Below are 27,759 nucleotides of genomic sequence, written 5' to 3'. Positions count from 1 at the left end.
CCTTCCCTTCCCTTCCCTTCCCTTCCCTTCCCTTCCCTTCCCTTCCCTCTTTTCCTTTTCCTTTTCCTTTCCCTTTCCCTTTTCCCTTCATCCATGTGGATTGGGGGTGAAATTTTGGAATGGAGACCAGGAGGGAAGCTTAACGTCTCTTCTTCTGAAGAGCTGTCACCCTGATCCAAATCGAGGCCCCGCTTGCTGGCAAGGGAGGAAAGAGGTCCAGCGTGCCTCACTCTGCACAGTGTGCTAAAGAGAACGTTTCGTTTGCCCTTCACCCAGTGGCTCTCGGGGTCTCTGATCCTCAAAGGTCACTAGGTTTGGTGTTCAAATAACTAGGGATGCCAGAGGTGGTGGGAAAGAGCCACGGTGCACCTGTGTAAGAAGGTCCCAGATGGCATGCCCAGCTTCCAGGTGAAAAGTCCAGGGAACAGGTAGTGGCAAAACTTTCTCCTCCAGAGACTCCGCAGGGAATGAGGAGGAATGACCCTCTGGGTAACTCCTGACACCAGGTGTGGATTCCCAAGAGAGCTGGATTTGGCCCTCAGGACCTGGGGTTCTGCATCCTGGGAGTAGACCATGCGATGGCTTTCATGGTCCACAAGCCCATGTGGAAATCTCAGTCCTGCTATGGCTGCAAATTCTGAATTGTGGGCACTCTTTGGAACAGTCCCCATAGCCAGAACCCCACAGAAAGTCTAAAATAAGCTAGCCATAATGTTTCCATCTCCAGCAGGAGCAGCCCTTTTGCAGACTAATGGGTCTAAACTGCCACCTTAAAATAGTTTATGTCACAATGAGGAAGAATCGGTTGCTGCTGGGCAAATTCATTCTGCTCACCAGCTGCTGTAGGAATTGCAGCCAGGCCTGGTGGGAGCAGGGGCCTCTGAGCAAAGGTGGCCAAGGGCATAAATGCAGGCGCGTTGGCATGGCGTCCCTGCGAGCCCCGTTCTGCTGCTCCTTCGATCTTTGCAACACTGAAACTGGGCTGCCGTTTGGCACCCCGTGCCTGTGGCGGGAAAGGCCCCAGAGGAGGAATGTTCCTCCGTCGCTCTATTTCTGGCCCCCATCTACTTTCTTCTGCTTGGCAGGATGGCAGCCTGCAGTGCCCCACATGTAAGGCCATCTATGGGGAGAAGACGGGGACTCAGCCTCCTGGGAAGATGGAGTTCCACATTATCCCACACTCACTCCCTGGCTATTTGGATTGCAAAACCATCCGCATCGTGTATGATATTCCAACAGGGATCCAGGTGAGAGAGGTGGAGCATGAAGGAGGGAAAGACTTGCAAGGCCAGAGCCATGGGAATATGCACGGGGGAGGGGGCTCAAGTCCTTTTTGCTTTGGAAGTCTCTAGACCCCTTGAAAGGCCACTTGCTTGTCCCAAGATTTCCTGGAGAGAATTCTGGCTGGTGCCACTTCTCTCATCATCATGCAACAGTAGTGGGGAAAGCTGCATCCATTAATCCATTCTCGGCAACACTGCAAGCTGCCAGGACTCACAAAACAAGCTTGTGACGAGAAGGGGCATTTTCCTCCTCTTATAATCTCTGCTGATGGAGCACTTAATGCTGACCTCTCGCTTCACCAGGGCCCAGAGCACCCAAATCCCGGGAAGAAGTTCACTGCGCGAGGCTTTCCACGCCACTGCTACCTTCCCGACAACGAGAAAGGCCGAAAGGTAGCATTTTGCACTCTGTACTGGAACTGTGTGCTTTTCCAAATACCTCTCTAGAAATTGTGCGTAACCTCTCGCTGGTTCTCTGCTTGCCGCCTGTTTTCTGCTTGCTTGCCTGAACTCATAATGACTAGAAACATGCCAATATTTTTTAAGAAGGAAAAGAAGTTCAAGATACTCAGGATTCCTGATCTCATATTCTGCGAGACGCATGGCATGATTTAGGAGGCATCGAAAGCAAAATGAAGGAAATGAAAAAAACGGAAAGCAGACACGGGTTTTGGGTTCAGTGAGTGAGAGTGAACTCAACTGATCCACATATGTGTGTGTGTGTGTGTGTGTGTGTAAGTTCACCTCCCAGGACAGGAGCTGCCTGTCCCCAGCTCTCTGGGGTCAAGATCCTATGCCTGGCAACACAGTCCTTAGTTTGTAGGATGGCTGGCCCAAGATATTTTGATGCCTGAGGCAAAAACCCCACACTGCACCCGGTGGGGTGGGTACATGTACGTGTGCCTGAAGTCTAAGCTGGAAGACCCAATGCACGTGACGCTAAGTGTGCAGGGGTGTGTATGCTGTTGTGGAAACTTAAAATTCCTCCTGCAGAGTGAGGGAGACACAGATGGAAGTGCGAGGTGTAGGAAACACGGGGCGGGGGGGGTCACCCTTGACCTGAATGCAGCATCCACCCCTTCCAAATGGGTTATCTGGAAGCTGCAGTGAGCTCTCGTGGGAGGTTCCCGCCTGAGGCTCATGCAGGGATGGGCAACTGGCGGCCCTCCAGATGTTTTGGCCTACGGTTCCCATAATCCCTTGCTTTCGGCCACCCTGGTCGCCCCCCTGCCTTTATAGGGTCACTCTGAGGAAGGCAGGGAAGCGGCATGGCAGGCAAGAGGCTGAATCTTCCCACCAGAGGTGCTGACCCTCTTCTAGCCTGGGGGGGGGGGGGGTTCTAGTTCAGTGAAGATCTTGGGGGGGAAAGGGGCGGAGCCAACATACCAGCTCACTGCAAGATCAAGCTCCTCCTCCTTGAGGGGCGGGGCCAAGGAAAGGAGCGTGGTCTTCTGGGGAGCAGCCCGGGGCCAGATAGGGGCCTTCCTGTCTTACGCTGAATTTCTGTTTCTGGTCAGGAGACCATCCATTGGCTAAAATAGAAGGTCAGCGGTGGAGTGATGGGTAAGAGTGGGGACTGGGTCTGGACTCGGGAGATCTGGGTTCCAGTCCCCGCTCAGCCATGGAGCCAACTGGGTGACTTTGGGCCAGTCACAGACTCTCAGCCCAGCCCACCTCACAGGGTTGTTGTTGTTGTGGGGATAAGATTGAGAGCCAGAGGAGGAGAATGATGAAAAGTGCCTTGGGTTCTTCAAAGGAAGAAACAAAAAGCAGGATATAAATCAAATGGGAACCAAGGTTCCATTTAGATGCCAGGAAGCACTTCCTGACAGTTAGGACCCCGAGGGTATGGAATGGGCTTCCCCGGGTGGTCGCTGAGGCCCCATCAGAGAGGGTGTTCAAGGATAGGCTGGACATGCGCATGATGGGCATGTCGTGAGCAGAGCCGGTTGGAGCTGGGGGTCAGACTAGATGGCCCGGGAGACCCCTTCTGACTCGCTCTGTTTCTGTGTTTCTAAATAAATAAATAGAAACAAGCCACAGCAGCTGTCAAGTTACCACCTTGGCGTCAAGTATATCATTAGCATTAGCGTTACCCCTCTGCTCTGTCCCCCAGATCCTGAAGCTCCTGATCACAGCCTGGGAACGCCGGCTCATCTTTACCATCGGCACGTCCAATACGACAGGCGAGTCCGACACAGTGGTGTGGAATGAGATCCACCACAAGACCGAGTTCGGCTCCAACCTCACCGGCCACGGCTATCCCGACCCGAACTACCTGGACAATGTCCTGGCCGAACTGACGGCCCAGGGGGTCTTGGAACCCAGCCTGAAGGACTGAGGCTTCTCTGCTCCCCCGTCTCCCGCCCACATTTTGCCATGTGCTGCGTGGAAGCGTGAACACTGCCTGCGTCCGTCCGTCCATCCGTCTGTCCGTCCTTCCGTCTGTCCGTGTGTGTGTCTGTCCGTTTGTCGATTCGGCTCTCCACCAGCGTTCAGGATAGATCTCGTCGCCTTCTCATGTCGCTTCTGCTGCCTTGACTTCGGGTGACGTTCACACAGCATTGCGGGGCTGGCCAAGGAAATCCCCGCTCAGGGGACCGCTCTCCCCCCCGGACCGGGACTGCCTCGCTAGCCCTCTTTCTCTGTCGAAGCAGCAGTGGGAAGACCACCCAAACCTGTGCAAGTGAGCAACGGACGCGTGTGCTCCGCCGTCCTCTTTTCCCTTTTGATATATTCACACATATATTCTTGGCTGCCCACCATCTTCCTCTTGACCCGACTGTGTACGTGTGCCCCTACGATGGCTGTGCGGTACCTGCAGGTCTGTACAGCAAGTCGGATGTAACAGGACAGCTGCAAAGCCCGTGGTGCAAGCTCTGGCCACCCGTCCTCTCACCCGCGGCTGCTGTCGCATCTCTCGTGCCTCCCTTTTGTCGCTCGGCCGGCAGGCGGCTGGGAGCACCTCCGGTTTGAGGCTAGAAGGGGCAAAGACAGACGCACCGCCGTGCCAGCTCTGGGTTCTTGCCCCACGGCCTGGGATGCCTTCTCCTGTGAAGGTCACCGCAAGACGGAATGGGAAAGCAGCCAGTCCCTTCTCCCCACATGCCAGGCAAGGGCCACATCTGTGCTCGGAGGGCCGGCTCCCCTCTCCGGCACAGCTGAGATCACCGATGCATTAATTTTGCTGCCCGCTGGGCTGGAAAACTGCCACGCACCCCCTGGGATGCCAAATCGCACCCCCGAGAACCTTCACGGGGCGCTGCTCTGCTTCCCAGCCTTGCTTTGCCTTGCTTTCGTGGGGAGCCGTGGCAGGGCCTGGGGAGGGCTGGGCCGGCCGCATGCAATGCCCCCTTGGCCTTGCGGCCCAGGCAGATGGGATGCTTGATGCACTGCTTTTCCTGCAGTCTGTCCCCCCCCCCCCCCAGCCACGCCTCCGCAGGCTCTCCTGCCTGTCTGCCCCGTGGCCATTCAGCCTCACCTCTCTCTGCAAGAAGCCGGTGTGGTCTGGCTCGGCAGCCGTGGCGTCGTGGCACCGGGACTTCCCAGGGGCACATCTGGCTCCTCCTCCTTAGCAGGGACACTGATGCCAGCTTGCCACCCGGGCAGCCCTGCTCCTCTGAGCTTGGCTGCAGTGGGTGCGGGTGGCCTGGCACTTTGCAAGACGGGGGAAGCGCTCCCAAGGTCTGCCTTCCACACCGTTTGCGCTGGCTGAGCTCAGTGGTCAGAGCAAACGTTCAGCTTGCTGGGAGAGCCCTTAGATTTCCCCCTGTCCTGGAGCTGCCGGTCTCCTGTGCAAAGGATCTCTTGCCACGCTGCATGGCATGGGGGGGGGTGCTCCCCCCACATTCTCCTCCTGGAACAATGGCAAGAACGGGGATCTTTCCTGTGCAGAAGACCAGCCGGGCTCGAAGGCATCGGATGCCTTCTTACTGTTGCACCAAGGGGAGAATTTTCACCGGTGCATCTTCCCCTCCCTGGCACACCTGTTCTGTCTTACACTGTGCTGGCTCCCATGCCGTGCACAGATTCCAAGGTACTGGGCTGCCCGCAGATCAAGCAGGAGGGACAGGGTGGGAGGGGAGAGGGGCCCTTCGGGGCTGGATTCACAGGCAGGCTCGGCACTGTGCTGCATAAGGCCTCCTCTGAGCAGCTGTGCAGTCGGGAGGGTTCGGTCAGTGCCCGTCTTGCTCCAAGGCGCCGTCCACATTCCTGCCATGCATAATTCGGCAGCTGCCTGAAGGGCAGGACGGAGGGGCACTGGCTGGTTTGTTTTTGCTGAGGACCCGCAGGACCCAAGGTCAGGGCGGAATAACGGCAGCAGGAGGAGCCTGGGGTGGGTGCTGGGCAAGGCGGTGGGTGAGGCTTCTCTGCCCCAACCTGTGGAGTAAGGCTTTTGTTTTGGTTCTTCTGCCATCAGGCCCAGATTTGAGAAAGCAGGAAGGGGGAACTGAATTGGGGAATGCGTTCCGTCTCGGCACAGCTTCGGCCCCTGCCTGGCCGCTGCGATGCCAAAACGAGAAGGGAGCAACAGTATGGATTGCTTTCTCCGTGGGAGAGATCCAAAGGCAGCAAGGATGGCTTATCTTTCGAGGCAGCTAGACAAGACCTGCAAGAACGCGGGCCTGCGCACGAGCTTTCGGGGTCCAGATATGGCCCGCTGCTCGGTGCCTGGCGGCTGAACATCGAAGCGATGCTCGAGCAGCAGCCAACGGCCCTCTTCCACCTTCTCTGGTCAAGCGCTCCGTCCTCAGCCCAGGCACGCCTGGAGGGGTGTGGTGGCGGTGCTCCTGGAACAGCCTCCCTCAGACCGGGCCGCCCGGCTGCGCATCCACAGAACCAGTGATCTGGCAGAGCACTGGCTGTGCATCAGCACCAAAGATGTAGCCCTGTGTCTGCCCCCCCCCCGCCCCCCATGAATGGTTCGTGTGCGTCATGTTCACCCCTCCTTCCAGTGGCGGCAAGCCCAGAATGCAAGGTGGGAAGGCACAGGCCTCTGCAGGGCCAGGGGAGGGGAAGAGGAAGCTTGGGGGCTGGATCCTGCACCCTCAGAGTGCCCCGCTAGCCTCACCCCCGGCAGCCAGTCTCTGGGTAGTTCCCCAGCTTTTGTGCAGTTCTTTCCCCCTATTCTAAAAGGTTGGAACTTTCAAGCCAGAGTTTCAAGCCACAATCACTTGCAGGGGAGGGTTGTCTTTTGGCCCCCACTCCCTTAACCTTCCGTCCCACCCCTTGCCAGAATATGCCCCCCACCGGCTTCTCTGAAATGGAATTCAGACCCTCCGAATGCTGGATATGGAGGCCACACCTCTGTACGACCGTCACCATTTTTGGCAGGGGTCCTGTGAACGCAGCCAGAAAGAAGGAGAAAGAGCAAGACCAGGAAAGACCCCACTGGTGGGATTCCCCAAAGACATTCTTCTTCAGCAGGTGGCGCCCCGGGTGATGCTGAACAGAAGCATCAAAGGACATTGCCTGTTGGGCCCACGTTCAGCGCCCATTCAACCTGCCTTCGGGCGCCAGCCCCTTTGGTAGGAATGACGCCAAGAATTACAGCTACTGTGGATCTTACTGTCTTTTATTGCAAACCACCCAGAGAGCCCTCTGAGCTATGAAGCAGTCTATATATGTTAACAAACAAATAAACCCCCTAACAGCTGCTTTGGGTACAATCACAGTTTTTAAAAGATGGAAGGAGGTGGGAAGCCGCGTGCGCTTGTGTTTGCACAAGTCGATTGATAAAGGGTTGACGTCGGGAGCCCAGGTTGAGTCTTCTCTAACTCCTCATCCAAAGTCCCGGGGCCTGGGGGTTTCCATCTGTGGCTTTTAGCACCAGCAAGCAGCTGCCGTTTCTCCTGTCCACCTCCACCCCTGGCTGGTGCACCTGCACCTGCCAGTCCCCCTTGTCAAACTGCCCCACCGGGTGCCCTCCGCCTGCCCCCCAGACATTCCCACGCATGGGGATCAGCAAGCAGAGCTTAGCATTGTGCTTTCTCGCTGGACCCCCCCCCCCCACACACACACACACACACAGTTTTTGTGGGTAGGTGGGTGTCTGTGGCAAGATTTAGACCCTGGAATGGGTGGGGGAGAATCACAATGAAGGGGAGTGCCTCTGAGGGTGTGCAAAGTGCCTTTCTCTCATCACTGTGCGACTGCAGACACACATCTGCGTGTTAGGCAAAGGTTCCCATCAGTAGCTCCTGTTCTTTTAGAAATAACCCCCAGGACAGCCTTGTGCTGCGTTTGGAATTGGCTTTGGTGCACTGCTTCTTAGCCGACTGAACAGGGCTGTTCTTCCTCCCCCGCTCCCTTTTCCCTGTGCACTCCCAAATTCTGGCAAGTTGAGACACCCGCCTTTTTTCTGAAACTCGGGGCAGGTTCACCTTTGTTGATGCATCTGAAAAAAGCCCATTGTTAGAATGTGTTAGAATCGCCCATCGTTGGAGGAGTCAGCCCGATGTGCTTCTGAGTGAGTTCCTGCTCTTGCCATGCCCTGTTGCTGCCGTGAGTTAAGACTGCGATCCCATCGCAGAGATATGGCCCATGTGCCTGCTTTGGGTAAAGGCTCCCTGAGAAGAAGTCCTCGATCCATTCAGAAGAAGACTGAGGCTTGAAAGGGCAACGAAGAAGAACTGGAGAAGATCAAGACAAGAACACTTCACCAGGGCCACGATCACCCACCCATTTGTGTCCCCGATCACCACATATGGGTGTGAAAGCAGGTCAGTGAAGAAAGTGGGCAGGAAGAAAATGGATGTTTCCAAAACGTAGTACTGGAGGGCAGCTTTGTGAAGATCCTGGGCTGACGGAAGACAAACAAGTTGATCCTAGGTCAAATCAAGCCAGGACCTGAGGCTGTCCTGCTATGGGCAAGCAAGACTCCTTACAAAAGACAATCATGCATGGGATGTTGAAAGCAGCAGACGAAAGGGAAGACCGCATGACTGGGCTCCATGCAGGAACCCACAGTCCTGAACTTGGAATTCAGAATGGGCCTGTCCTGGACAGGACGTTTTGGATGGCTGTCGTTCATAGGGTTGCCATGAGTTGATGGCACAGAACAAAAGATGCAGTTGGCATCTTCCTTTATGGGTTTGTCCTCAGAATTCTTGAGGATCAGCCAAACACAAACCCAGATCCAGGGGTTTTGGCCTACAACACCCATGATCCCTCTCCTCTGGTTATGCTGGCAAGGTTTGATGGGAGGTGTAGACTCAAAAATCTGCTGGGCCCTAACTTGCTCACCCTTGATTTACTGCCACAGTTCTCCTGGCTCACCAACTTCCTTGTTGGCACTTTTTCACATTCCGCAGCAGTACCTGGTAAAGCTTTTCTAGGATAATTTGGACTGCAAGGTAGGCAGAGTGGAATTGTACAGTTGACTGCACCCTTATCAAAGTGGAGCGTACGCCAATTCGAGGAGTGTGGTTCAGCTTTTTTGCTGACTAGCTATTTCTCTAAATGCAGTCTTAAATTCATTTCTTGGGGAGAGGGAGGTGAGGAAAGAGTCAAGGATGCCAACTTCCCATTCTTGTTCAGAACGGGCTGAAATCCTGGTTGCATTCCAAAATAGAATAGTTTCTACCCAGCTGGGGCACCAGCTTCCAACCCTGAGACTAGCTAGTGTCAAATTCAACTCTTTGCACACACGTGATGTGTGTAAGGAATTCGCAGGATGGACCACAAAGCAGCTCAACCTTATATGGAAGATTTTTGGGGGTGTTGATAAAAGTAACTTTGGCACATTCACATGATTTGTTACTGCTTTGATACAACTTTTAGAAGAGGTTCTTCGGCAAGCCCTATCGCTCCTGATCTAGCAAAATGACTTTCTCTGGCATTCCTAAAAGGCGTTTGCTCTCGTGGAAAGCAGTGATGCCAGAGACTTGATAAGGAGCTACACATCCCGGGAAAGTTGGGGCAGCTGTTAGCAACATAAGAAACCATTTTCTGTGTGTGCAGATTGGTGGCTTGTGCAGGCTGCTCTGATGGGCTGTGGCATTCCCGGGTCCCGAGCTGAGAAGGGTTTTCTTCCTTTCGTTGGAGATACCGGGCATTGACTGTTGGACCTTCTGCATGTCAAGTGGGCGCATTCTTGTTGAGCAAGGGGTCCTCCTTGTGAGCCTGGGAGAAAGCCAGGGCTTGCTGAATTCTTCTGTCTGGTCGCCAAAAAGTCTCGGGCAAGTCCCAGTGCTCTGTTGCCATGTTCGTGAGATGCAATGCTCAGGACTGGCCCAAGATAATTTGTTGCCAGAGGCAAAGGTGCACAGTGCCCCTGAACATGCGCAGAATGGGCTTGCGCGCAGAGGTGCAGAACCTTGGACCAGCAGCTCAACCCCACTCTTGGGGGCTGCTGTCTAGTCCCCTGGGGCTTCAACAGGGGTCCCATGCGCCACCCCCTTTTGCCCAGCTGCTGATCCTTGGTGCTTTTCTTAGCTTTTGCACAGCTTTTCCCCCATCCCCAAAGGTTGAAATGCCTCCTTCTTTACAAGCAGCAAGAGCTGTAAGCTAAAATAGGCTGGTGTTGTTTGCCTTTTGGCCCTGCCCTCTTTTGCTTTTGGCCCGGCCCACCACTGCAAGATGCTCCCATCCCCCAACACTTCTCTGAAATTGAAATTTGCGGAAAAAGGCTCACAGGACCACAACTCGAAGGGGCCATTTTAGTTCGTTTCGGTGTGCAGAGCAGGCTGAAGCCTCAACTAGGGCATCTGCCTGCAGGACCAAAGACAGGGACCCCAGAACCCAGACGGCTCTGGTTGGGCCAAGGATAAATACTGCAGAATATCCTGCGGATTTTCACTTGTCTGGCCCTCTCTTTGATGGCCGGCAGGACAAAGGCTTTGTGCCCCCGGATCTTAGTCATGCTGGGCAGCTCAGGAGGAGAGGCTGGGGGGAGGGGCTTGCCGCCGGACCCCACGCCCTGCGGCAATCGGGCCAGCCCACATGGGGAGCCATGGGGTCTCTTGCAGCAGAACCCCAGACTCCCCCGCCCAGCAGCTTTGCCCTCCACCTGCCACGGAGCATGGGATGAGCTTGAGGCAGGACCCGCTGTGGTACGACAGCGGCAGCCCACGGTCTTGTCTGGACAGCCCCTTGGATGTCCGGGCCAGGTAGGAGAGGGACCCCAGCCAGTGCTGTCCCGAAATGGGTGCTTTTCCCAAGAGCAGCTCCCCCCACCTTCCGCTCTGACTGGAGCTAGAGCTGGGAATGGGCAGTGAGGGGCTGGGGTCCCCACTCTGTCGGCCCTGCAAAGGCAGGGAGGTTTTGTGTGTACGCCAGGCCTGACCAATGGGAAGGCTTCGTGCCACCTGCCAGTCACACGGGGGCCCGTGAGGTCTGGGCGTGCGCATCGCTGAACTGGGACCTTGATCCACACGGTTCCCGGATCGCTCCCCGGGGGTGGTCTGAAGCCGCCATGCAACGTTCTCAGGCCTCCAGCAGCCCCTGCGGGGGCCCCTCCCGCCCGGTTGGCTTCCTCCTGCTCTGCACGATTGTGGGGAAGGTGATAAGATGGCGGCAGCCCAGTGCCTGCGGTCGGATAGCCTTCCTGGAATGGCCAATGGCACAGGAAGGGGTCCAGTTCGGCAGCCACCTGGGGCCCTAGAGCCTGCCCTGCCCGGGGCGCCAAAGGACGGGCCACTCAATCCCGGAAGCCAGCAGCTCACAAGGGGACCCTCCCTAGGCTGAAGTGCCGTTCCAGTTGTCTTTGGGCAACGCAGAATGTCTTTGGTAGCCAAATCATCGCGCCCCAGTGTGTGGGGCTGTGGTGCCGAGCCTCAGGCCTGGGGTTCAAGCGAGCCCCCTCGGGCTCCCAGTCCGTCTCTCCAGCCTGCCACAGATGCAGCACTTCACCCCTCTCCCTTCCACCAACCACCGACTGTTGTGAGGCTTCTGGGCTTTGGGGCAGCTTTTCCCACATGTGTAAAGGCAGACATGCCTAGCTCCCAGCTCTAAGAGCCTACTGCCAATAAATGCCGGCCAGCCAGCCGATTTTGGCATGCCTTCATGCTATGTTTCCCCTTCAGCCTTGCCCACTGCCTGAAAGCTTCTCTAAAATGAAATTTACCCTGAAAGAGGTTCTGTACCCGCAGCCAGAAGGCGCGGACGCATGCCCAGGTGCCACAGAACTGCTCGTCAAAGGCCCAGCCCATGTAGGAAGAGCAGCCACCTTTCCTTCGTTCTCCTCTACCTGCTCTCCTATCCAGCTCCTAGATCCATTTCCCACCCTTAAAGCATGGTTGCTCCTTTTGGGTTCATCCCCATCCAGTTCTTTTCCTCGTTGTGGAATGCAGCACTCCTTTTGGGCAGCAATAAACAACTGGGAGAAGTTGCATCCAGCCTTCACCCATCTAATGTGATGTAGGAAGGTTTTAAGTAGATATTCTTAGGGACTTAGAAAAAGAAAAAAACCTACAACTGATTCAACCGAGTCCAGATTTCTGTCAATCCAACCTTCCAGCTTTGTCTGAGCCATGTGGATTCAGTGGACTGGATTTGTGCTAAAATGCACATTAGTGCTAAAATGTGCATTAATGCTAATGTGTATTAGTGCAAGTAGAATGAAATTCTGGAAAAATAAATGTCATACCAGCAATGAGTGAATGACAGCACGATAAGATGCTTGACAATACACAAAATGCAAATAGAATGGATTTAGCAAAATCCATACATCCCTAATACTAATAAGTGATTTTTCTCAGAGAGTTTTGTTGTCCACAGACCGCAGATGGCAGAATCTAGCAGAACCTGTTTATCTGGAGAAGCCACCCTTGGGTGAGTTCAGATACATGAATTTAGCATATTTCAACAAATCAGTGAAGAGTTCCAGACTTCACTGTTTGTGGTCTTCTTCCAAATTGTGGAGGTTCCATCAGGTATCTAGTAAGGACATGAAGTTTAATAGTGGCATCACCAGGAGCTGTAAAAGTTTCCTTGAAAGCTTGATGGAGGGGGTGCATGGCTTGCTGAGCATCAGAGTGTCTGTGGTTTGGACTGAGTGGAGCATCAGCAGCATTTTCTTGGTGGCTTAGAAAAGGCCACTACTCCTCTCCTTTAAATCATATTGACGGGGTTCAGACAACACGGCTGAATTGCAGGTTCTCATGTTGTCCGGACCTAGCCATGGCTTCTTAACTACAAACAACCAAGGAAGAGAACCCATGGCTTCTTGTTGGGTTGTTCACCATGGTTTGTTATCTCAGCTGGGTGCAGATGACACAAGAAGCCACATTTCAACAACAGCCCATGGTTCGAAAACAATTCACTCTCATCCTTTGAGTGGAGGTTATCATATTGTCTGAATGGCATCATTGTGAAACAGGTTTCTTTAAAGCAGGGCAGAGGCAGAGATGGGAGGTGGTGGTGCTAAAAAGTTGTGGGTAATGAAGTGGGTTTTAAGACCAAGTCTTAAGACGTAGAAGGTTCCCCCATCGTGGGTCTCTTCAGACCTGGAGTTTATTTGGGGAAGCACAAATAAACTCCACAGTGGCCTAAAACCATGCCTTTCCCACCCAACAGTTATAGAAGGGAGAAGGTTTGAGTCTGAGGGAGGCACAGATTGTGTTGGAATCTGTTATGTCCTCATACGTCCAGCTCTAAGTGGAGCTACTGGTGGAAAGGGGGAGAATCTTGCCGCAATCATAGCATGGGTCAGTCGAGGTTCCTGTTGGGACACCCCTAAGGGCTTTGTAATTTCCTTTGTGTGTGTCTTTCTCTCTTTCTCTGTGTTCATGCTCGGCATGTGTTGATATCTTTACAAATTTATGCAGTAAATGTGGAATTCAAGTGCTCCTTCTGTGTTGTACTTCATTTCATGTTTTTAATTCCCAAGCAAAGAACCGCATTGCTAGAAGGAGCTTTGGTTTGATTCCATCCACCATCTTGGTTTTGGACGATGGCCATCAAGATGGCTGCCGGACGCCCAGAAAGCTGCGTCTGAAAGCAGTGTGCCTACAGGGTCCAGGAATCACAGCTCAGTTCATCAAATCCTGGAATTGGAAGGGTCCAAGAAGGCCGTTGGGTCCAACCCCGCATTCGGGTAGGACTTCAAGTTCAAGAAAAGGTGGCTGGGCACAGACAGAAAAGGTGGACTCCTGAGCTCCATGCTGATGGCAGGAGCAGGTGGGCTCACCACTCTGCTGTCCTCCAGGTGCAGATGGCAACTCCCATAATTCCCAGCCAGCATGGCCATGTTGGCACAAACATGCCTAAGTGGGCCAGGTGAGGTCATTGTACAGCCTCCCTAATCTGGCCTATGGCTCCCCTGGCACTTCACCATCAGCTCTGCTGGCCTGGGCAGGCCTGGGCCAAAATATCTGGTGGGCCAGAGGCTTCCCACCCCCACGCAAAATGGCCTTCCACCCCCCTTGCCAACTCCACTTGCCACCCAACGCAATGACTCTGCATCTGGAGGTCTGCTCTCATTAGACCCTCCCAAACGGGTGTCCCCCAGCCACGCTGGGCTGGGCTGCCTGGGGAAGATGGGAGTTGTAATGCAACACATCTCATGGGGTCCCAGGTTGAGAGAAGGCTGTGTTAAGCCTTGAGGTGCTGCATTGCGCAGGGGGTTGAACCTTATAAGCCCCTTCCAACTCTACTCTTCTAGGACTCCATGATTCAAAATTGGCATGCTTTGCTCAGTTTGACCTATCTGGAGTGGGCATTCCTCCTCTCATTACCCCTCTTGAACAAGGGAAGCGTGGCCAGTGATGGACCGCAGGTAGAATGACCCAACTAGACTTCACTAGCAGGGCCAATGGGCAGGATCACTGGGAGGTGATGTCCAGGAATATCTGGCAACCCACCTTCTGCTGGATTTTGCTCTAACAGGGTGAAGAACTTGGGCTTCTGCCAACCTCCCCAGAGCAGAAAAGAGCATCGTCTCTGGAGTCATGTGTGTTGGTGACCACATATAAAGCAACTGAGAAGTTTAAAGGCAGCATGACTGTCCCTCCCATTCCCCACCTCTGCGGCTTTCTCCAAAAGCTCATAAATACCACCGAATCCATCTTGAATGGGGAGTGGGGTGAAGGGGCCAGGTGTGGATGTCCATTTGAAACCTACAGTACATTACATAAAGGCATTGATATTCTGTTTCTGAATTAGGTGTTTACTCATTAAATTTCCCCCAAGTCTCAGGCAGGGTCCTGCCTTCTAGAAACCAGCAATGTAGCAGTTAAATACATGTCAGTGTTGTGTTTTGTTTTAAGAAGGAAGCACTAAGTCTGCACATTCAGAAGAAAATGGAATGTTGACTGGCAGCATTGCATAGCGAAAGCTCATTGACCTTTCACTGATCAAAACTGACATTTGCATTTATGAAGTGTGAACCTTCTCAAGGTTGCCTGGGGCATCCTGAGAATTGCGGGCCCTTTTTCCAGTCTAGCATGCACAGAATTGTGCCCTCAGCGCCCCCTCCAAGCCGGATGAAGGCACTGGGTGGAATTCCCCGAAACGCCTCCCCTGTGCACAGCTTGCCACTCAGCGCCTTGGCTGCCAACTCTCCTGAGAAGCCAGACCCATTTTAATTTCCCCAGAATGCACTACTCCAGCATGACGCTATGTCAAGCACCAGGGGCATTGTGGGAAAATCAAAATGGCAGGTGGTTTCCCCACCACTACTGTCATGAACCTGTAGCCAAGAGAGTGGGCAGATCCAAAGGCCATCCTGTATGGGCACTGGGGCCCAAGCAGCAGCCCAACAAGTCTGGGTCCTGTTCTGGCCCCAGAAAGAAGATGGAGTGAATAGATACACATTCGCTTATCAAACTGCCATCCCTTTCATCCTGCAGGGAGCTCAGGTGGTGTACCTAGCTGCTCTCTCTCTGCTCTCTTACCTCCACGACAACATCATGTTCTTGGTTAGACTGAGAATAACCAGCCCAAAGCCAGCCTCAACCTTCTTGGTCAAGCAATGGAGAGGTGAGACCAAGTTTCCCCTAACCAAGTTTGCCACTCCGTCTTCTGCGTTTTGCTACAGCGGCGGCCAGTTTCAGCCCCCAGCAGGCTGTCCCTCCAAAAGGGATGTCCCAGGGGCAGAGCACTGACTCCACATGCAGAGCTTCAAGCCCCGAAGCCTCCTGTTAAAAGGCCTTGAGCACTTAGGTGGGAGAAGAGCCCTTCTTGGAAACCTTGGAAAACCTCTACTGAAGCGATATGAGTGATATGATGTAGTTTCAGGCAGGTGTGAAGGCAGTCCATTTCCATACACAAGGAACAATTGCTGTACAGGGTAGGCAACTCGGAGTCTTCCATGTTTTGGCCTACAGCTCCCATGTTTTGGCCCTTGCTGGTGGGAGAGCGCAGGAGCTCTACATTCAAGTATTTGAAGCCACAAGCAGTTCGCCCCTGCTCTACACAGACTAGAAACAGCTGCTCAGGATCAGAGAGGTGCGTCATCCAGCCCTACCCGAGGATCACGCTTGGGACCTGAGGCAGGCTGAGCACTGAACCCTTCTCTCAGCCGCAGGACTTTTCCTGCCCGTTCCAGCTTTGGTTCTTGGTATCTCAAGAAGCAGGGCTGAAAGAAGGCCTTGGGGAGTGGTGGCCAGCCTGGACCGTTTTGGGCTGATGGAGGAGTGGTCTACTCCCACATGAAAGAGGGGTTCTGCAGTGAGCGAAGCTGACTTCCACTCTCGGTGGGCTTCCCAGGGCCACCATGAGCAGAATTCTGAAGAAGAAGGAGAATGAAGAAGAGAAGATGGGAGTTCTGGGGACCTGGGGAGGCAGAGGCCTTGGAAGCGCCCTTAGGGTGCTGCCTACAGGCTCCCAGGCGAACTAGGGGGACAGTTCGGAAGGGGCAGGACAGGTCCAAGAAGGAGAGGAGGGAGAACTGTTGCTCTGTGTGGTCCCTGACCCCACGGCAAGATGCTGGAAAAGGTGAGCAGCCCAGTCGCAGGACTTGCACAGGTCTTGCAGGCTGGCCCTTCATCAGTGGGAAGCACCCTGAGCCCACAGAATGACGGAAAGAGCAGGATTCTGGGGAGAAGCTCCCTGTTTGGGTTCCAGCTGTCTGAGCTCAGCCCTTCCCTTCTTGCCCTTCGGCTCCAAAACGCCAGACAGTCTCTTTGCAATGCAGCTTTTTGTTGGCATGTTGCAGCCACAAGACAAAGCAACGCTACAGGCTCTCTAAGGAGCTTTGGGAGCTTGGCTTCAGCTCATGTTCAGAAAGCTGGACCCAAACAAACTGGAGGAATGCAAGACAGAGCGGCCATTTGTATGAGACGGGGGGGGAGGGCCTTCACCCCTCGGGCCTAAGGCTTCCTCAAGGGACACCGCTGCCCATGCACCTGGGTGGGTGGTGGGATGGGCCTCTTTCGTGCTGCAGTGCCATCGGCATCCCTGGAGAGCCACGTCTGGTGGCCGTGGCTGCACTCCAAAGGCAAGAATCGTGGTTAGCTAAGCAAAGCTGAATCTCACCAGCCCCAGAGAAGCCACCCAGTGGGACTCCGTGGTTGCTGCAGCAGTGTGTGTGTGTGTGTGGAGCATGACATGGCGCAGAGCTCAGCTCAGGCTTCATCAAGACGGGCTGGTGGCCAACTTGCCGGCAGGCATCCGGCCTCCTTAGTGCCCCTCTTGATGCAAGCACCTGCTTCCACTCACGCGTCCTAGCCCGCCCTCGGCCCCGGGGGAAGCCTATTTCAGTCCTGCCTCTGGACTAAGCATGAGTCACCATCTGCCTACCTTAAAGTTAAACATAACTCTGAACAATAGAGCACCGTCACTGCTCTTGAAATCCACAAATATCTCTTTTCCTGGGAGAAGCAAATAAACTGGAGTGGTAGGCTTTCAACGGGATCCCAATTAAACCAGCAAAAGGCCAGCTCCAACCAGTGCCTACTGGTTAGTGCCCGGAGCATCAGCATCAGCAAGTGGCACAGGAACATGGCTTATCCAAGCCCTGTTGCAACACAGACTATTTTGGGGTTGCTTGGTTTGGACCCTAAGCTTTAACAGAGACTTGCTCCTGTGGAGATGACATGGATCCACTTCTCTTGGGGTTTGTCAGTGTGGCGTAGTGGTTAAGAGAGCAGGACTGGAACTCAGGAGCCTTGGGTTCAAGTCCCCACTCAGCCATGGAGCCCACTGGGTGACTTTGGGCCAGGCACAACCTCTCAGCCCTGCCTACCTCTCAAGGCTGTTGTTGTGAGAAGGAGACTAAAGGAGAATTCTGTAAGCTGCCTTGCAGTCCTTGGAAGGGAAAAGGGTGGGATATAAATCTAATAAATAAATAAATAGGAGCACTGGCACTGCACAACGGACCGCATTATCATTATCTCACAGCCATCCACTGCCCCAGGAATGAGTATCTGGGGGGCCTGAGCTCCAAAACTTACACACCCCTTACTTTGGAGGGTGGGATGGGTATTTTTATTCCCATATATTCCAAGACACTCTAACTGAATATTTAAGCTGTTTACATCAGGAGAGTGCCTATTTTCTTTTTGGGTACACCAGTAAAGGAAGAGATGAAACTCCAACCTAATCCAACATCCTGGCCTTCAAAAAGAAATCCATAGTTCGTTTGCGGAATGTGGATTTCCTTGTAGTGACACCACTAAATTGAACTGCTCTTTGCTGCTTTGGAAAGAGCAGCTCTCTTGACGTGCTGCCTGACCATATCCAGGGAATCGGAAAATTAATGTTTCACATGGGGTAGCCGCCCCTGCAGAATCACTTGCCTTTCCTGGGTGCCAGGTGGAGTCTCAGGCTTCACTGCTTTTGGGCCAGGTAGAGATTACGCCTCTTCCTGCTTTTGGGAGAAGGAAGCTGCCTCTCTCTGTATAGCAGAGATGGGTGCAGCAAGGAGCAAAAAAACGCTGGGAAATCTGGGTGGGGGGAGGAGGAGGAGGTGTCCCATCTCACACCGAAAATACAGAAATACACCGAAAGACATTTGAGCCAATCCAGCATCTGTGGCTCAGAACAGCAGACTTGTGTGTGCTTGGGAAATTACGGGGATGCCTGCAATTTGATTTCACACAATCTGTTCTGCTTACACAAAACCCAGCTGTGCACCCTGTTAGCATCGTGAGAAAAGGCAACACAAGAAATTCAGAAAGGTTTCACTGTGGACCCAGCCAAACTCTTATGCAGTCTTTCACGAAGGCATGGCTCCTGTCTTTGCGAGTTTACACTCACTGTCACCGGAAGGATTAGAAACTTGCTTGTGTTGGCTTTTCAGTTAGCTGCAGTTGTGAGGGTGTGAAATGCTGTGCCTGATGCCACACTTTGTGCACTTGTACATTCGCAACACACACCCATCCACACGTGCATAAGATGGCATCTTTAGAAACTTGTGCTGAGAACAGAAGAAGACGATTATATTCAAACAGCGTAATTGACTCCAACAAACCTTTATTTAGAGTGAGGGATAAAAACACACACTTAGGAACAAGTAAAAAAACACAACCTCACATTTACAAACACAATAGAATATCAGATTGTGCATTTCACAGCATCACTGCTTTTATCATGACATTGGCAACTTCACAGGACTTGACCAATTCCTTCATTTTGGAAAAATTGGTGAGTTTTCCCCAGAAGGGCCTTCCCCAGCCTGATGCCCTCGGATGCTTTAGACTACAAACTTAGCATGCTGGGCTGTTGGTCGTGCTGACTGGGAATGATGGGAGCTGAAGTCAAGGTCAGGGGAGACACCTCTAGTGAGTAGCAGCAAAGTCTGTGGGAGGTACTGTTAGAAGCAGAAATGAAATTCTGTTTGATCGGGTTTTGGGGTTCTGGAACAGCTGGGCTGAGCACGGTACGTTTCATATTATCAGCCACTTCTCATCAGCTTGCAACCCAATAGATCTATTAATTCTAGTAAGATCTGGTGAATGGCCATAAGATCTGGGCACCAGATCTACCAAGATAGGTAGACATTTCTCCTGAGATCCACTGTTGTTTTCCAAAGGTCAGACTTTGTGTGTAGGCAGTATCTTTGCACCCACAGCTGAAATCCGTAGTTCCTTCTATGCCTCCTTTCATCCCTGCAAGGGCATTTTGGACCAAAGAACATTACAGAGTTGAGAAGGTCATGTTTAATATGCGGGGGGGGGGGGCAACATGCTCAGCTATTACCCATTGGTGGTCGCAGCTCTTCAGGTCATGGGTGAAGATTCAGCTGCCTTCCAAAGAGGGAGTTCGTTACTTCTATCATATATGAGAAAACCCCGACTTTGGTGGAGCCGCATGGCACGTTGTCTCAGCCAAAGGCCAATCCAAAGAGGAAAAAAATGGGGGGAGGATTCCCCTTGGGCTTCCAGCAAGAGCTACAAAGGGCAGGTTCTCTTAAAGCCAGATTTCTGGCCGCAACCCACCTGCCCCTTTGTGAACTTCCCTGCTGCAGAAATTGACTTCACAGCCCCTGCTGCATGTCCCTAAAACATGAACAGTTCTGGGCTACCCTGAAGGGTGGCCCTATGCTACAGTCACCCCCACACCCTCTGGAAAACGAGAACAGTCCTGGAGAACTTTGCAGAACTGTTGGAACCCAAACTTTCTCAGCCAGTCTTGCCTCCTGCAATATGGGAATAATAACGATGAGCTTTATGTGCACCAATTGTCAAGATAATTTTGCAAAGTGCTTATAAACGCAGAAAAAATATGTATAAGTGTCAGAAAGATCATGAATGCCTGCCTTTGCTCCTGTGCTTTGCTTTTTAGTAGACACAGGAGGTCCAATCAAGCCAGAACTTGCCCTGGAAGCAAAAATGACAAAACTGAGGCTGTCTCACTTTGGGTACATCATGAGAAGGCAAAACTCTCTGGAAAAGACGATCGGGCTAAGAAAGCTGAATATGAGAGGGGTTGATGCCGCAGCCTTGAGCTTACAAGAATTGGGCAGGGGTGTCAAGAACAGGAGGGCCACCACCCATGGGTTCTCCAAAGGGAGAGAGAACCTGATGGCCATAAGAAAAACAGAAATGCCACCACTCTAGTCCTGGTGGAGGAAATGTGAATCTGGATTTCAAATACATTTGGTGGGCGTGTAACCCCCCTCCGTGATGTCATTCACAGGCTAAAAGCACCCAGATGCAGAGCAGGTTGATTTCTCACAAAATGAACAGGCGGAATCGCTGCATATCGAGTTTGTATCTCAAGTTCTAGAAAGTTACTTTTAAAAAATTGGGGTATGAAAGCTGGGAAGCTGAAGATGATGATGGACCATCCCCAGAGGGTTAATTGTCCTTCCTCACCACTTCCTGCAGATGCCATGAGTGGGGGAAACCTTTGGAAGGGCTTTTGTCATAACAGGATGGCCATCTCTGCCTTTCCCTTTGGTTCTTTGCAGGTGAAAGGCGCAGGTTTTAGGGTGTTTTCACATGCCGGGGATGAATGGCCCAACTGATCAGGAAGGCTAGAAGCCCCCCCCCCCCCAATGTACCATCTTCCCTTGTGATTTTGGGACTGGCAGGATCTGCCCTTACAAATAACACACACCCAACCTCTCAATGGATGGCATTCCCACAGCCCCGCTAACCCTACCTGCAGACTGGAGAGCAGCGTCTTTGTTCATTTAGAGTGGAATCAGCCAAGTGGAGTCGGGGGGAAGATTAACAGTCAGCAACGTGGGACAAGCGCTTCCTCGGGCTACCAAGCCAAGTGCCTAGCCGGCCACGGCAATGCCTTGCCAGCTTGCCAGAAGGCCAGGCTCTCCCCCCTGGCCAGTCTGTGCACTGAAGTTGCTCTTGACCAGGCAGGATGGGCTCAGCCAGCCCCGGGCACAACTGACTGACCTGCCTGGGCGGGCTTTGCCCACCCATAGTTGTGGGGAAACGGGGAGTGGAGATAGAGGGGGCAGGGCAGCAGGAGGCGCTGCCGCTGCGGCTCAGAGAATGGCCCAGCTGGGCTTGGAGGGGGTTGGTTGCACTGAGGGGCTGCTCCCGCGGGGTCAGTTCAGCTCAGCAAGCGCATCCCCTCGGCTGCCTGTTTCTGTTGCTGATCCCCTGCCCTGCCCTGCCCTGCCCTGTGTCCAGAAACCAAAACTAAACTGGATCAGGCAGGCCTGATGAAGCGGTTGCAGCGATGCCACAGCTGGAACCGCGGCCGCACACCTGTGCCGCAGAGCAGCCCCCGAGGGGCTTAGTGAGCCACATTTCCTGTTTCCATCCTGGCACCTGCTTTCCCTCTCTTCCTCTGAAGCCAGGGACCAGGTGAGGTCCGCAGCCTTCCCAGGAGCCACACAGGTGGCGGAAAAAGCGAAGGGTCACAGCACACCCCTCCGTCACTGACAGATGTGAACGCATCATTACAATACAGAGAGAAACACGATGGGGGTCTGGAGCAGAGGAAGCCCCCTACGCCTGGGCGGGCGCATCAGCTGCAGCCGTCTCGTCTTCTGCATCTCGGTGCTCAAAGGCCTCGTGGGCCCTCTCCAAATCCCGGATGACTTCCAGGAGGCCTTCAGCTGCTTTCATCCTTTGGCCATTTGTGTCTGGAGCGGAGGGGCAGGCAGAGAACAGAAGGAGAAGTTTAGATGGAGGGTTTTCCTGGCTTTGGAGGAGCTGAAGTTCCACCAAAGTCTTTCCAGACTTGAATCTCTGGGATTCCTGGGAGCCCGGGTCCAAAACTACCTCATTCACTACAAACTATTGTTTTGTTTCGTTTCGTTTCGTTTCGTTTCATTTCATTTCATTTCGTTTTGGGTGGAGGTGAAGAACACTCTTTGCAGCAGAATCCATGTGGTCCTGGGCCACCCTCACTTTCCCAAGTGCAGATAGCACAGAAGCACAAGGGGCATCCTAAAATCCCAAAAGCCTGTAAAAAGTGCGTTTTGGGGGACACCTCAATTCCCCCCAACTTACTTACTTACTTTATTTATTTATTTAAAGCATTTCACCAAGGTCTCAGGATGGCAATTCAACCATAAGCACAGCCTCAAACAACAAATAAAACCCATTTTTAAAACAACGTCAACTTTTAACATATTGGGGAAATTAAAAAGTGTTGGACTGGTGCTGAAATGAGTACGGTGCCAGTGTCAGGTGCACCTCTCTGCAGAGACTATTCCAAAGCCAGAGCCTTCTCTGCGGTGGCACCCCAGTAGTGGCATATGCTTCCCAGAGAGTTTCACCTGGCATTGGCACTTTATTCTTTTTAAACCTTTAAATTTAAACCTTTTTATTTCCCCAGCATTTTAAGGTTTAAATTGTTATTTTAATTGGGGTGTTTACAGAAGATGATGCAGTGTTTTATTATAGGACCATCCTGAGACCCTTGGTAAGAGGATGGCATAGAATTAAATAAGTAATAGGCTTGGTTGGGCTGCTGCTGAGGGGTCCACTCTCCACCAGCCCCCCCCCCCCCCGGCTGGAGCTGCTGCTCCTCTTTCCCAAGGCAGACTGCATGCTTGCAGACGATGGTGGAGCAGAGGAGGAGCAGGAGATGCCCTGCCCCACACTCACTGGGATCCTGCCCTGCCATGCGAGGAAGGACTGATGGAGCATCCCCAAAATCTGGAGCTGGCAACGAATGCGCGCCAAGGAAGGAGGAAGATCTGAAGCGTCTGCCTCCATTCACACGTACTTCCTGCAATGGCACTGCCGCCCGGTCAGATGGAGAGAAGGTGGGTGCTGGATCACTCACTAGCTGGCCAGTTAGAGGCTTCATGGAGACAGTGAAGATCTGGCAACCCAATGGGGGTCGTGCGCAGCCCATGTTCCCCGACACAGGCTCGCTTCCTGCGGAGCTCCTGCATCAACCAGCAAGGTCTGACTGGACCTCGGAGAGGATCCCGTGCCAGCGGACGATCGCTCAGCCCGTGGCCAGGGGTCTCCTGCCACACCCCCCCCCCAAAGCAGCCAGAGGCCTTTTTCCTTCCCGGCATAGCGAACATCGGTCACTCATGCAGGAGATGGAATCGCTTACACTCGGCTGAGGATGAGCAGAGCCTTCTGGTCATGTGACAGCAAAGAGGAAGCGAACGCCCAGCCTGTGTGGCCGGGAGGCCGGGCGGGTGGAGAGGCCGCGACCAAAGCTCTGGCTTTTGGAAGGACGCGGGGAGGCTAAAGGGAAACGCGCTTCAATTTTCTGTTGAGTTTAGAATGCCTCACAAACGAACAACCATCTGCACATCCTTCGATGCCTTGTCGCCTTCTGGCTGGGTGGCTGTGATGTCAAAAGGGAAAAAAGCCGACAACCCACCAGCTTACGATGCCTGAAAGCTGAAAGCCTTGAATGTCAGTCACTTAGAGGATACCTGAAGGAGCGTCTCCTTCCCTACGAGCCCTTGCGCCCCTTAAGATCCGCAGGAGAGGCTCTGCTCCGGGGACCCTCCCTGAAGGAGGCAAAGAGGGTCTCTCCCCAGAGGAGGGCCTTCTCTGCGGTGGCACCCAGACTATGGAATGCGCTCCCCAGAGAGGCTCGCCTGGAGCTGACTCTATATTCCTTTCGGTGCCAGGTGAAAACCTTGTTATTTGCCTATCATTTTAAATGTTAGAAATTTTAATCAGGTTTTAACTTCACAGTCGCTTTTTGGTTTTTGATTTTGCTCCTATTCTTGATTTTGATTTTGTTTTGATTTTCCTTCATTTGTGAAATGTTATTGGTTTTATATGCATATTTAACTATTTGTTTAATTATTGTTAACCTTTTGGATCATTTGCTTTGATTTTTGTAAGCCACCCTGAAACGCTTTTGCATATAGGGTGGGGTATAAATATTTTAAATAAACAAATACATAAATAAGAGGGGCATTTGAACTTTTTAGAATGGAGGAAAAACTGCACGAAAGCCAGAGACCCACCAAGTGATTGGAGCCTGGGGAAAAGGGAGGGGCATGGTTATGGGACGGCAAAGGGCTCTTTGCTGGCCAGGCCCAAGTCACGGCTCACGCAGGAAAACATGCTGTTCCAGGTAGCCACTCCGTGCAACTTGCGGCCTGGATGCCAGGGTCCCAGTCGCTTGGCCAACGTGCCTTTGGCCACCTCCAGTTCTGCCACCCGAGGAGGGAGGGAGGGAGGGACTCACCGCTCTGCGCGCCCTTGCCGTGCTCCTGCGCAGCCCCGCCGTGCAAAAGCTCCAGGTGCGTCTCACTATGGGGAGAGAAGTGCATCTCGTTGTGGGGCTCCAACCTTTCAGTGCCAAACAGCTGCAGCAATTAATCAGCTCGCCTGGGAATGGCAAGTTTTCAACGCTTTGCCTTCTCGACACCGAGAATTCCCTTTACTTAAACTGAAGGAACATGGTGTTCAGGCAAAGAAAGCCCTGTTTATTCCTAGGCATTAACCTCCCCCCCCCCATATTTTTCTTATTACAGTTTTGCATTCAAACGGCACCAAAGGCCAAGGAGCTAACTGTGGCCAAAGCAACAATCGGGTTGTACATCGAGCAAATCAATGCTATCAGTTACACTCGCTGGTTCAACGGAGAGCCGTGTCACAACAGACAAACAGTTTGAACGGCAATCAAAAACACCACTATTTATCCCCTGGAAGTCCTCCGTTCTCTGTTGTCCATCGCCAGTTTTTTACTTGAATTGGCAGACAAATGAGTAAACTCAAGAACAGAAGGAAAAGGCCATTTATTTTGCCTGCCGTGCCGGTTTCTTCCACCCTGGTGGAACACAGAGGGGCAGTGCTGGAGGGCCTGCTGGCCTTGTAAGTGGTCCAAGGCTCCCTCCACAGTGAAAATGGACAGGGATCCTGTGATGGGGGGAACCGGCAGAGCCGCTGCCATTCAGAGGACTAGCTGGGCAACATGCCGGGACCGAGCAGCTCAGGGCACCCAGGCTCACGGACGACAGGCTGGGCTTGATCAGAAGGTGAAGGGGAAGGGGAACTGGGGATGTGGGCCAAGCCAAGAGGAAAGAAGTAGAGGTGCGTGTCTCAAGGCCAGATTCAGGCTGGACAGGCAGTCCCCGGGAATAACCAAGATGTAGAGCTGCAGTGGGGGACCCAGAGCAGGGGACTTTCTCAGGCACAGGTGAGGTGGTCCTCACCTGATGCATCCCCAGCAGCCCAGTGCGGCCCAAATAGAAGATGGGTGCAAGGAGAGGAGGCACGCTCGCTTTCAGAACCCTCCCCCGAAGGGATGGGGCCCAGGCCTGCTCATAAGGATAGTTCCTGGAGGTGAGTACCAGACTGGGTTCAACACACTGCTCTTTGCACGCGCAGAGATTCATTCTGGGTGCTTCGTGCTTTTGGCTTTGCAAGGGAAAAGGTCTGTGGCTTCTGAATGTGTGAAGGAGGAGCCTTGGCTCTCAAGACAAGGGACTGAGCTTCTGAAGAGGTGTGTGATATCTGAAATGGACAGCTTCACCCCTGCTTTTCCTCTTCTGCCCCACCTCATCCCTCTGGTGATATGTGGCTAAGGAATGCAGATCATTTGAGGCCCTCCTGCAAGTGCTACCTTTGAGGGAGACTCGGAAAGCGGCAGGAACGGAGAGGGCCTTCCCAGTGGTGTCCCCCACTGCAAATTCTGGAATGATCTTCCCACTGAGGCCTTCCTGCACCTACTCTACGCTCTTTTCCCAGATATTTAGAAGCATGCACGTGAAGCAGTGTACTCAGGCCAATGCAGAGTAAAGAGGGATATGAAGGCAGTTGTGATCAGGCGTGTGGAATGGGCCACATTCTGTTCTGGAGAAGCTCGTGGGGCTGCATGCCACCAGTGGGCAGGGCCAGAAGGCAAAAGGGGCGGGGCAAAAGCACCAGCATTTTAATTTAAGTTCCTTATGGCCAGTAACTAAGTCTTAGCGCTGGTTTTTCAGCCTACAGTATTGGAATGGGATAATGATCAAAAAGACTTGGTATGATGCTTCACCGCGTGTCCATTTGCAGGCAAAAAGCAAAACGTTGAACTATCTTGGATGCCATTTATTATTTAGATGAAATGGCAATTTAATTTGGACATCAGTACATTTGGGGCTTTTGCAATGTCAGTGTCAATTTTTGAAGAAGATCTTGGATGGCGGGACATAGGGAACATTAGGATTAGTTTGTTAGGTGATTGTTAGTTGTATGCAGTTTTATCTGTAATTTTGTTTTATTTGTAATTGCAGTTTTATGTAATTCTTGTGATGTACTGGTTGCATGTTTAAATAAAAAGAAATATGAGAAGTAATGGGTGGGGGAAATATAAAAGCAGGGAAAACACAGATTAACGAAAACGGGGCGTGACTTTTGGGGGACTCAGGCATGAAGCACCACGTTTGCCCTCAGGTGCCCTGCCAAGGCCCTGTTCTCCTGGTTTACAACCAGGAAGTTTCCAGATGGGGTTTTTCTTGGGCAGAACCCCCTGTGTCCTTCATGGAATTTTAAGCAGGGGGTCCAAGCCACTGCTATATTCACCTGTCAAGATGTTTTCCCATTGCTTCTTGTGTTTTTTTTTTTTTTTCTGTCCAAAAAAGAGGAAAAGCTGGACTAACAAGCCATTGCCTTGGGATTGGTTGCACCTCCATCAACAACCCACCCCCCCCAAGATTGCAATAGGATCTCCAGAGTTAGAGGTAGGAAAGGTCTTTCCCATCAGCAGCTCATCATCCCCTCGAACTGGGGATGCCAAGAGCGGTACCTCGACCTGGACCATGAGGACGCTGTACTCTGCTGCTGAGTTCCAGCTCCTCCCACGGGGCTTCAGCCACCATGAGACGTGGCTGTGGGGAACTCTAAAATTGCCTCGTGTCTCTTCCAGTGAAGGAAGGATGGCTTGCTTGCCAGGATCAGTGAGAATTCCTTACCTTAGGGCCTCCTCTGGTGGGCACATCTAGTAATGCAAGGCAAATACATCGAGAAAGGGCCTTTCTGGGATTGGCCCCCATTTCCAGAATGTCCTTACTGAGGAGGTTCATCTAGGGCTTCATTATCTTATTGGCAACCTGCCCTGCCCCAACCCCACCATTTTATTTTATTTGCTCAGTTTTTAAAAGTCTTGTTTTGCTTTTCTTTTTAAAGACATTGTAATAACACCTGGCTTCCAATAATAGCCGCCTCTCGTTTTAAATATTAGTTTTGATGGTCTGTATGTTTAATGTTCTGTGTACTGGCAATTTAATCACCAGTTTAACTGGCTGATATTTTAAGTTGCCCTGGGAATCCCTTTGGGTTGAAAAGCAGGATAAGAAATGCAGGATTTATCAGATAAATAAGTTACCCACAGAATGGTTCAAAGGCTGTGGCTATCTGGGTCCTGTGATTTCATACGAGTGCAAGATAGCTGCAAAATGCAGTACTGGCTGCAGCTGGCTAGGAATCAACAGCCCTTTAAAAGAAGAAGAAACGTTTCTAGTCCTTATGAGTGTGGGAAAAGGCTGCAGCAGTGTGCAAGTGACACAAAATGCACACTCAGAAGTGGACGGAATTGCTGTGCATGGATCCCAGAGATTGGCGGGGGGGGGGGGGGTCAGTGCCCTGCCCTCACCCCCGGGGGCAAAAATCAGTTCTGCATACAAGAAAAATCATGCCGGTGTGTTCAATTGGCATGATTTATACAGGGCACAGAACTGCTGCAGGTGCAGAATGTTAGATGCAGAATT

General features: G+C 52.6%; 2 protein-coding genes across 2 annotated transcripts in view; one reads left to right on the top strand and one right to left on the bottom strand.

Moving 5' to 3' along the window:
* DTX1 (deltex E3 ubiquitin ligase 1) overlaps window positions 1-6,939 on the top strand; it is a 48,324-nt gene extending 41,385 nt beyond the window's left edge. The window contains exons 7-10 of the mRNA XM_044448951.1: window positions 1,086-1,247; window positions 1,587-1,676; window positions 3,400-5,319; window positions 6,520-6,939. Of these exons, the coding sequence (XP_044304886.1) occupies window positions 1,086-1,247; window positions 1,587-1,676; window positions 3,400-3,624 (477 nt within the window). The 3' untranslated portion in view covers window positions 3,625-5,319; window positions 6,520-6,939. The remainder of the gene's footprint in view (window positions 1-1,085; window positions 1,248-1,586; window positions 1,677-3,399; window positions 5,320-6,519) is intronic.
* Window positions 6,940-21,583: 14,644 nt separating this feature from the next.
* RASAL1 (RAS protein activator like 1) overlaps window positions 21,584-27,759 on the bottom strand; it is a 60,810-nt gene continuing 54,634 nt past the window's right edge. Inside the window, exons 20-21 of the mRNA XM_044448887.1 lie at window positions 24,255-24,319; window positions 21,584-21,720 (exon numbers count right to left, since the gene is read on the bottom strand). Coding sequence (XP_044304822.1) covers window positions 21,584-21,720; window positions 24,255-24,319 — 202 coding nt within the window. The remainder of the gene's footprint in view (window positions 21,721-24,254; window positions 24,320-27,759) is intronic.

The sequence above is a fragment of the Varanus komodoensis genome, unplaced genomic scaffold (genome assembly GCF_004798865.1).
Source record: "Varanus komodoensis strain SLA01 unplaced genomic scaffold, ASM479886v1 scaffold56, whole genome shotgun sequence".
In the NCBI taxonomy this organism is placed as follows: Eukaryota; Metazoa; Chordata; class Lepidosauria; order Squamata; family Varanidae; genus Varanus; species Varanus komodoensis.
This window is presented reverse-complemented; position numbering and strand designations above follow the sequence as displayed.